General features: G+C 50.4%; 1 protein-coding gene across 1 annotated transcript in view; it reads right to left on the minus strand.

Annotated features, from left to right (window-relative positions):
• CSF1R (colony stimulating factor 1 receptor) overlaps positions 1–9,799 on the minus strand; it is a 19,544-nt gene that overhangs the window by 5,202 nt on the left and 4,543 nt on the right. Inside the window, 14 exon segments of the mRNA XM_005418727.2 lie at positions 1–42; positions 211–321; positions 648–752; positions 1,241–1,367; positions 2,772–2,884; positions 3,469–3,659; positions 4,351–4,471; positions 4,726–4,841; positions 5,823–6,012; positions 6,856–6,879; positions 6,882–7,014; positions 7,679–7,815; positions 8,502–8,786; positions 9,540–9,785. The exon segment at positions 1–42 is cut by the window's left edge and continues 121 nt beyond it. Of these exon segments, the coding sequence (XP_005418784.1) occupies positions 1–42; positions 211–321; positions 648–752; positions 1,241–1,367; positions 2,772–2,884; positions 3,469–3,659; positions 4,351–4,471; positions 4,726–4,841; positions 5,823–6,012; positions 6,856–6,879; positions 6,882–7,014; positions 7,679–7,815; positions 8,502–8,786; positions 9,540–9,785 (1,941 nt within the window).

Here is a 9,799-nt window from a genome sequence, read left to right on the forward strand (position 1 = left end):
GGTCTCCATAGCGACAGTACTCGGTGATGACAAGGATTGGGCCTGGGAGAGCAGCAGAGAGGGTTCATAAGGAATGCTGTTACTGCGGCCTGCCCTGAGGATTGCTTTCCCTGGGAGGGCAGCAGAATCCACCAGCTCATCAGCTCAGCTGTGCCAAGAGGAGGGGCCCTGTCAGGGGTCTCTGGGGGCAGCAGGGCTGGGGGATCCTACCTCCACAGGTGCATGCTCCCAGCAGGTTAACAATGTTCTCGTGGTGCCCCAAGTGACTCATGATCTTCAGCTCAGACATGAGAGCCTCCTGCTCATCCCTGTCTGCTGATGCTGTGGGGTGAGAGAAAGACTGTGTGAAGGAGTGAGGGAGGGACAAGGGGGAGATAAAGGGAGAGGACAGAAAAAGGTGTAGACAGTTATGGAACAAAAGGAGGAAACACACTTAAAGTGAAAACTATGTTCTCTAACTGTGCCTCTGGTCTCCCCTGTCCACAAAAAAGGCAGTAGTGTGATTCCAGCATCTGGTGCTTGGCACAGAAACAGCTTTAAAAAGTAGCTGCTGCAGCCAGTGAGCACCAACATGTGGTGAACACACTCTACATCCTGCTCAGGGGGGCTTGGAGGATTTCAACCCTTGCAAGTTGCTCTGTGCTCACACTTTAGCATCTTCACAGCCACTTTGAGCACCGAATCTTCTTTGCCCAGCCCAAAAGCTGTGGCTTCCACCACTTTTCCAAAGGCTCCCGCTCCAAGAGTTTTTCCTGCAGAGAGGAAAAAAATGGACTTTTAAGACATTTGATAGAGAAAGATTGAGCAGCTGCCCTGCACACAGCCTCGAGGAGGATGTCTGGTGGATGGGGATGCCTGCTGGGCTCACACAAGATGACACATCCCTTAGTCAGGAGCTGGCAAACATCTGTGGAGAACTCTACTGTGAGCAAAGGTGGTGTGAAAGAGGCCATCTCCAAACTTTGCCTCACCAAGGCTGTGCCTTAGGAATGACCCCACATGCAAGAGGAGGGACATGACCCCAGCAGCCTTCCTTGGAGCAAAGGAGGAGGGAGGCAAGCTACACCCTGCCACTTGCCATCCCATGTGGAAGAGAGCAGCAAGGGCTGGTTAAGGATGCTGCTAGAATGTCTGGATGCAGCTTTGGATATCCCCCTGAGCTTTGGCTCTGACTCTTGAAGCATTTCAGCTCTCTGATGAGCTTCATGCCACCAGACAAGCAGCACGGAAGGTTTCTTACCAAACTGGAGGTTGTTCCTTGGAAACTCCCATTTTTCATTGTATGGCAGCTGGGTGGGATCAATAAAGATGTAATTATTGCCCTCACAGGCCTCGATGATCTTCCACCGTACCTGGTACTTGGGTTTCTGCAAGGAAGAGGCTCCAGTCACTCAGTGTTTGCCAGGTTGGGAGGCTTCCCCAGCCCCAGCATCCCCTCAAGCTCACTCTGCAGGTGCAGAGGGAAGATACAGATTTCAGCCCATCAAATATCTTTTGCATCTGGACTGAGTGAGAGAGGCTTTTTCTGGGCAGCTTGGACTCTTTGCAGTTAGGGAGTCACCCCAAGTCACCACCTATGACTGAGGGAGGCTCTCCTGCCTCTGGAAGCAGGCTGATGCCATTATTGGGGATGGCAGAGCTGGGAGATCCAGCCTGTCCCACCAGAGCAATGGCTGACAGTGCCCAGCTGGTGCTGGAGGGAGATGTCCCCACTGTGTCTCCTTCCTTGGACCCCTGCTTGCTGAGCACAGCAGAACAGTGGGGCTGGCCCACCCCCACTTCCCTTACAGGGGTAAAATAAAAAAGGAGAAAGAGAAGTAAGAATTTCTCTTTTCCAAGAATGTCATGGCAGAAGTAACGGGGCAAGGCAGAGAAGCAGAGCTGGAGTCCTTGAGCAGAGAAGGCTGGTGCTTGTGTGAGATAGGTAACCATGTTATTTATAGACAGGTCTTGCTTCTCTTGGGCTTGCAAGCCTTTCCAAAAAGCTATTTATTTCAGATCTGTGCTTACACATTGATCCATCTTTGTCTCTGGACCACTGTCCAAAGGCAGCTCTGCCTGCTGAGCTGCAGGTGGCTTGTCTGAGAGAGGGCTCTGATGCATCTTCTGACAACCAGCACCAGAACTTTGCTGCAAAATCTTCAGCCTTGATAGGCTGTCAAAGGAAGGGTGCCAAAAGGCAGAGATGAAAAACAGGAGATTTTCACCCACTGATGAAGCAGAGGTGGCTACTGATTGGTTCAGTTTGTGGAAAAAACAGAGAAGGAATCCAAATGCTGGAAATGAGCCTTGCAGAGAAAATGGGGCAAGTTCTTATATAAAAATAGTGACCAAGTCTTCCTGGAAACAAACTTCTTCTAACACCATCCTGTTTCTCCATAAAAACAGTTTTTTATAAAGCAGTGAGCAGAATAAAAAGTAGATGCAAACTGGAAACCTTTTTTTTTTCCTCCCTTAATTCAGTCCATGGCTTTGTGGGGACCAGAGCAAAACCAACTGACAGCACAGAGTCAGCACCTTTGTCTGGCACCAAACAATAACCACACTGACCTGTGGGCTACAAGGCTGAAGGAGCAGGGCAGGGGAGGTTTTAATACACTGGGTTGGGTGCATGAGCTTGGCCCTGCAGCAGGAAACTCCAGATGGAATCTGGGAGGCAGGGGAGGTGAAGGAGGCAGCTTGCCTGGTCCTTGGCCTGGCTGCCAGCAGAGCCTGTGTGCCCCTGAGGCTGGGCAGCCCTCACAGACCTTGCCCTGAACAGGGAATCTGACCTGGTTGTACTTGTAGAGCAGGAAGAGGAGTAGGAGGAGCAGCAGCACCAATGCACCAATGCAGGTGGAGAGAACAGGGCTGAAGAGCTTGTTTGGAAGGGCCACAATACTCCCTGGAAGAGGAAAAAGAAGGAGAATGAGTGAACACTCAATTCAATCCCAACTCTGGGAGCATTTTGCCCAGCTATTCACTTTGGATTCCTCTGTATGCCACACACCCAGCACTGCCCTCAGTACCCCCTTTTGGGAGCTGCTGGGAGCTGAGGGAAGGTCTTGATGCCGGACTCTAGGCTGGTTCTCCTCATATCCCCCTGTTTCCACACCAACAGCACCAGATGCAGGTCAGACTGACTGGGGACCAAGATCTGTGCAGCAAGAACAGCCCCACAAAAAGATGCAGCCCCTGTATTTTCATGGGCTGAGAAGCTGCTGGATGCACTGTGCCCTGGAGCTGAGTGCTGCAGTTAAAAGATGCTCATGGTGTGACTCAGCCTTTGGCTCCAGGCTAGAATCCAGCCAGAAATTCCCACAGGCCTCTCGGGACTGGCAAATGCCAAAGCCTCACACCTGTGAGGGTAAAGGACTTGTGGAATCTGTTCTAGCTCTCTTGCAAGACAGTGGGGATATACATAATGGATGTAATCTCCAAGCCCCCAGATCCTCCCCCACTCTGCCCAGCTGATGGTTTGTATCTTACTGGTGATGGTGAGGGAGTGGAACATGTCAGAGGCGTTCCCTTCCCCGTTAATGGCCACGCAGCAGAAGGTGAAATTGTCACCCAGCTCCTCGAAGAGGATGCTGCTCTCCACCTCCACCTCTTGGAAGGGCAACACATTCACCACCTGGGGTCTGGAGTCATTGCTTATCAGTCTGTAGTCCTCGCTGTACCTGCAGGGATGGCAAGAGGGGACAGTGAGGGCTGCTCTGCACCACAGCAGCTCAAAGCTGAGGGTGGCTTGTGTCAGAATAGAGAGCAGACACAGGGAGTTAGGCTTGCAGCTCTGTGAGATGTGTTACTCTATGCCCAATTAAAGATCTCTCCCTGAACACCACAGCTCTGTATAGACAGAGCCATGAGTGCCTTTATGTGGCTCAGCACTCTTAATTAACACTTTATGTGTTCTACCATCAGTCCCTTCAGTGGGGCTGGTCCTGAGACACAACAGCCCTGTCCAGGCAGCTGCAGTTGCTTCCCATGACTCTGTAGCTCAGTAAATCCATGCTCTGCAGAGCCTCAGACCTGAGGAAGTCCCAAAAAGATGACTGGGTCAGCCAGGATGTACCTGTACAGCAACATATACCAGGGCACCTCTCCAAAGGATCCATATGGTCCTTGGAAAAGCATGGGGAGAACATGAATCACAGGTGGACAATCTCTTCAAGCTCAGGACTTTAGGAATAGAAAGGGCCCCCTGTTCTCAGGCAGACCCCAAGAACCCCTTTTTCCAGCAGAGCAGCATCTCTGTTGCTGTTACTGGGCTGTATTGCCTGCCCAGGAGCCCACGTGGTGCTGCCCAGTGAATGCCAGGCAGGGGCAGGGGCACAGCTTGGAGGGCTCAGGGCCCTGGGCAGCCCTCACCTCTCAGAGTGCACGGGGCACTGGTACCACTCGATGCGTGGGGCAGGGTACCCGATGGCCACGCACTGCAGGAGGCTGGAGTCATCCGCTGGCACCTTGATTCTGCAGACCCTTGGAGAAGCTGTTGGGGAAGCCACAGAAACAGTGAATGCTGTGACCAGAGGAAGAGCACATCCCCCATGCTCTGGTTTCCTTTCCATGCATGCAACAACAAACCAGAGGAACCCCTGTGCTACACACAGGCAGCTTTGGGCTGGGTCTGTGTGTCCTGTGGGTGCTGAGCTGGAAGCAGCCTGGTACCCCAACCAACTATTTTTTTCCAACTGGGAAGCAGTCCCAGGGGCAAGCAGGGTGAAAGAATGGACAAGCACTTACATTTCAGAGAGATGCTGAAGGTGACTGATTCATTGGTCACACTGTGGAAGGCATAAAAGGTGTAGAAGCCTCCCTCTCCCTCCTTCAGGCGGTTCAGGGAGAGTGTGTTCTTGTACCTGCTCGCAGAGAGAAGCACTGTGAGGAGCACACAGGCCTTGCTCAGTGAGATGCTGCTCCTTCCTGTGCTCTGGAGCAGTGAACACTTCCAGCACTAACCCCAGCCCATCGGGGAGCCCGCCAGTTGCTTCTTTGGGGGAAGCAGGGAGGAACTGATCCTCCTTAGGGGAAATACCTTTTGCCACCAAGTGCACTCAGCACTTCTGAAAGGCTACAGGTGGGTGAACACTCAGAAATAATTTAACATCTAAATCATTGCCTTTCAAGGGTCAGGGGATGCTGGTCCTCCTGCCTTTGGCAGAATGAGTTTCTCCAAGAAGTCATGCTCCCTAGTGCCCACTCCCTTCTGCCCCAGCCCATTGCTCAGCCCCCAGTGCAAGAAAGAGTTCACCCTAAAGCCATCATTTTTGCCAAGTGTCACAGTTCCTCTTGTGGATTGTTTTTTGTTTTTAAGAAAACGAAAGGGGAATTGCCCAAAACCCTAACAAATTGAATGGTTTTCATCCCCTTGGTCTCAGTTGGCTGCAGTCTTTGGAAGAGCAGACCTGTACCCTCTGTTAGATCATATTCACATAACAATGTTTGTGACACCGGGCTCTCAGTGCCTCTCAGTGCACACTCCTTCAGCCTCAGAGCAGGGGATGGGTCCAAGGATCAGTGAGGAAATTAAACTTTTTTTATTATTCATCCACTCCTGCAATTTATTCTGGCAAGGAGAGTGCAGAATTGAACAAGCAGATCACAAACGTGATACTGACTCCCACAAGGCTTTCTAAGGAGAAGGCCACCAATTCAGAGAAGGGTGGTGTCCTCCTTGATCATATTGTGGTTTGCTAATAATACTGGAAAGAGAAAACAGAAATGCAGAGCAGTTTCCCTCTTTAAAACCAGAGAGTTTTCTGTAGAATGGGGCCTGCCTGTTTCAAGGAAAACTCTCTTGGCAACATGCCATAGAACTGTAGAAGACAAAGAGCACATACCAGTTGTTTCCAGAGATCATTTCACCCTTGAATATGGTGGTTTTAGAGTGCTTCAAGGGATTCCTGTGTTCCCAGGCCCACTGGAGAAGTTTTGGGTAAGCCTTAATGTGGACCTGCAGCTCCACACTCTCTCCCAGAGCAACCTCCAGGCTGGTGGCTTGCCCTGGGGTCAGGTGCACGTAACCTCTCTCTGCAGGGTGGAGGAGAGCATGACTGTCAGCAGGCACGTCCAGAGACCTGGAATAACCTTACACCAGCCCCATAAATGGATCATTATTGGAAAGAGCAGCCTCAGCTGGGAGACTGCAGGAGGGAGTGAAACATTACACAGGTTATGTTCCCAAAGGAGTACTCTTAAATTATTTCTTTGTCGTGGCACTGCCTGAGGAGAGCTAGAAAATCTTAGTGAAGTCTCCGAGGAAAGAAGTTGTACATGCTGTATCCTAGGAAGTGACAAGGCTAAAACAGTATCTCCTAACTGTTTAGAAAAGACAGGCCCTTCAGCTAAAAGTCCTGGCTTCTCACTAGGAGATAACAGACTGAGCCGCCTTTCTGAGCTGTGGTTTTGGATCATCAGCAAACTCCAGCCTGTGAGATGTAAGGATGAATTTTCCATCTTGAGATACAAACAAGTGTGTAACTGAATCCCCTTGTGTGGATCTGTGGCTGGAAGAGACCAGATCCATACTCTGCTCATGTGGCTCACCCTTCCTTCTAACCAGCCTTTCCTGGTCTGCCAGCACAACCTTGCCCCACTCCCTTTTTACTGTTTCAAAGCTGTTTGTAAATGCACAGAGACTGAGATTGGCACTCCAATTTTTCATCCAGAGCCCAAAACATGTCCTCTGGCCCCTCAAGATACAAAGGGAACACTATTCCCTTCCTAGCAGCTCCACAGCTCTCAGTAAGCCCCCAGGCACAAGTGAGAATTATGTTTTCAACAACAAATCTAGGAAGAGAACGGAGGCAGAAGCAGAAAATACTCAAGGCTATGCATGAATCAGCCCTACTGAGCTTTTGGGGAAGGACTCACCTACTACCTGAAGCATTGTTGAGCATTCCTGGATCCTACTGAATTGTTAGCTATGCAGATGTACTTCCCACTGTCTTCCATGGTCACAGCTGCAATGGACAGGGTGTCATTGATGAAGTAGTTACCATTTTCAAAGTCAGTCCTTTTAGTTCTCATGACCTGTCAGGCAGAGAACAGGGAACAGTACACATTGGGAGGGCAGAACAAACACATCTCACATGCTCTGGGCTAGAGAGCTCATCCCTGAGAGCAACCTGTGTGGAGACCCAGAGGCACATTAACCCCAAGGATCCCGGGCAGATATTCCACAGCAGTTAGGTTATAGCTATTGTCAGCCTTCTGACTGCAACCTGGCCTTACACTGTGTGATCCAAACATACCTTGTGTGTGGTTTCATCTCCTTAATAAAGACATCAGTCATAATAAGGACTTCTAGCAAACCTCATCTAACCACCTAGCAGTTAGATGTCAGCATTATAGATTCCTTTTCTTCAGACATATTTTCTCTGGAGAACTCTGTCCTGAAAATGTTTGCTGCTTTACAAGCCCTGGCAGGGCTGGATGGAGAAATGTTGCTTTAATAGGTACTGTGGCTCCTGTCCAATAAACTGAGCTGAAACAACACACTCTCTTCTCTTGCAGCACAAATCTGACAACAGGCAGGTGTTTCTTAATCCTGTGTCATCCCAAAGAAAGGATATTCAAATTTCTACAGCTTGAATAGCTGCTTTGGTTGGGTAGTTCAAGGCTTTGCTGTGGGTCTGGGCAGTTCTTACCACCCTGTGTCCCCCATTTTCCAGGAAAGCCCCACACCCCAGCTTACTGTCTTTGCTGCTGTGTCCCATCTGATGTCATACTTGTGGGAAGGAGCAATCACTCTGCAGGTGACTTGGAAAGGTTCTCCCACGATCCGCACATGGTCCACAGGGTCCATCAGCACGGACACAGGCTTCTCCAGTGCTGCACAAAGGCAAGCAGGGAAAGTTCCATGTCAGCTTGTCCAGTGAGCCCATGTGCTCTGGAGACTCCCCAGGACCTGGCTACCTTGGGTGGTGAGGCACAGATTGCCCAGAGAAGTTGTGGATGCCCCATCCTGAAGTGTTCAAGGCCAGGTTAGGTGGGGGCTGAACAACCTGATCTAGCAGGTTGGAACTAGATGATTTTCAAAGTCTCTTCCCACCCAAACTATTTTATGACTATTCTATGATTTTACCTCCTCCTTTCCATCCTCTTTAGCCTCTTTACCCCCTGCCTTCCCCTTCCCTAGAGATCACCACTCCCTTTTGAGCACGTGTCTGTGGGAAGCAGTACAGGGAAGGAGAGCACAGCAGTCAGGACTGTGGGTTGAAAGGGAAGGAGAAGCTTTTGCCATGGTTACAGATGGAGCATCAGGGCCTGAGCACTTGCAGAACATTGCAGAGATTGGACATTTTTCTCTGGTCTGTGACAGTACCTGCAAAGATTTGAAGACTGCTGAACTCATGCAATCCCATCTGAAGGCACCAAATTGCCAGAGGCTGATGGAATTTGGCTTCCATGAAATAACCTTTAGAAACTGCAGGTTCAGAAGGTCTTTTCCTAACTATCTACTGTGCCCAGGTCAGCTATTTGTGGCCCTTAGGACAGCAACAACCCCTGTTCTTTACCTTCTTCCACAACCAGTCTTATTCTTGATGAAGTCTTTATTTTTCCATTTATCTGTGCTTGGCATCGGTAGTAGCCCTTATGGTTGCTCTGCACATTGTAGAGTGTTACTCCTCTCTCAGCACTGAAGGAGTAGTTGGTCCCAGGTGGGAGAGGAGAGGCATTATCTGCTACCAGGGTCACACTGGATCCGTACTCGGGGGCCGTGACGAGACAGGGGAAATCAACATTCCCACCTTTGATCCCCCAGATCCGGAAAGAGGGGGTGTACCACACGTTATCAGGGTCTGCAGAGGAGACAGGACAGCCTTGTGAGAGGGGTCAGAAAATGCACTGAAGTGAGAAACACATTCCAGCCAGGCAAGCCTCCAGCGCTGCTGCCCAGTGGGAGTTCGATGCTGGGGCAGGCCTGCTCAGCCTGCCTGACTCAGCCTCCAAACACTCACATGACAAACCCAGCTCCAGCTGAGGCATTTGAGGGGATCACAGCAACCAGCTCACAAACGGCCATGGATAAGAGAGGCTGAAAATATGCACACCTCTAATTAAACTTTTCACCGTGGTGAAAGTTTTACTTATGAGACCTCCAGCTTCCCTGCTCAGGGCAGCACTTGTGGTACAAGGGAAGGGGTGAAGTCAAGTGGTAGAGCTATCACAGCACAGCTTCTTTTGAGATAAATGAATATTTGGGGTTCAGGTCATGTTGGGAGGATGTAATTCATGTGGCTCTCTCCCTTATCTGAGGTACTGGCAATAGAGTTCTCTGATTTTCTCACTGCTCATTACAACACTGAACAGACTCTTTTTCAGGAAGGGAAGCCCCAGCAGAAGGAGGGAGAAATCCATATATGAGATGTAGCTCTCTACTTTATCCCATGCTTTAACCATGGGCCCCATTTTCTCACATGGCTGTGGCTCCACCAGGAGCCTGCACTGCTCCCCAAGCACACACACACACAAACACAGCAGAAAGCACCTGTGCAGTGCTCCCTGCAAGGAGGCTGCTCTGCCAGTGGGTGCGGGGAGACAAGCAGGGTTACCTCTCACAAACAGGTGGATGGCTGCAATGCCCTTGTCACTGCTGTTGACATAAGCGCAGCTGTAGGTGCTTGTGTTCCTGTAAGAGGCCTTGGGAATACTGAGGGTGCTGCTGGTGTGGTTCCTGAATGTAACCTCTTTGCTATTCCATGCAACTTCAGACTCTCCTGAGCAGTGCAAGAGGACTGGATCACCCGTGTTGACAACCAGAACAGGGGGGTCAGGGCTGATCACTGGAGATGCTGAGCCTGCAAGGGAAAGA

This window comes from Geospiza fortis, unplaced genomic scaffold, assembly GCF_000277835.1.
Source record: "Geospiza fortis unplaced genomic scaffold, GeoFor_1.0 scaffold55, whole genome shotgun sequence".
NCBI lineage: Eukaryota > Metazoa > Chordata > Aves > Passeriformes > Thraupidae > Geospiza > Geospiza fortis.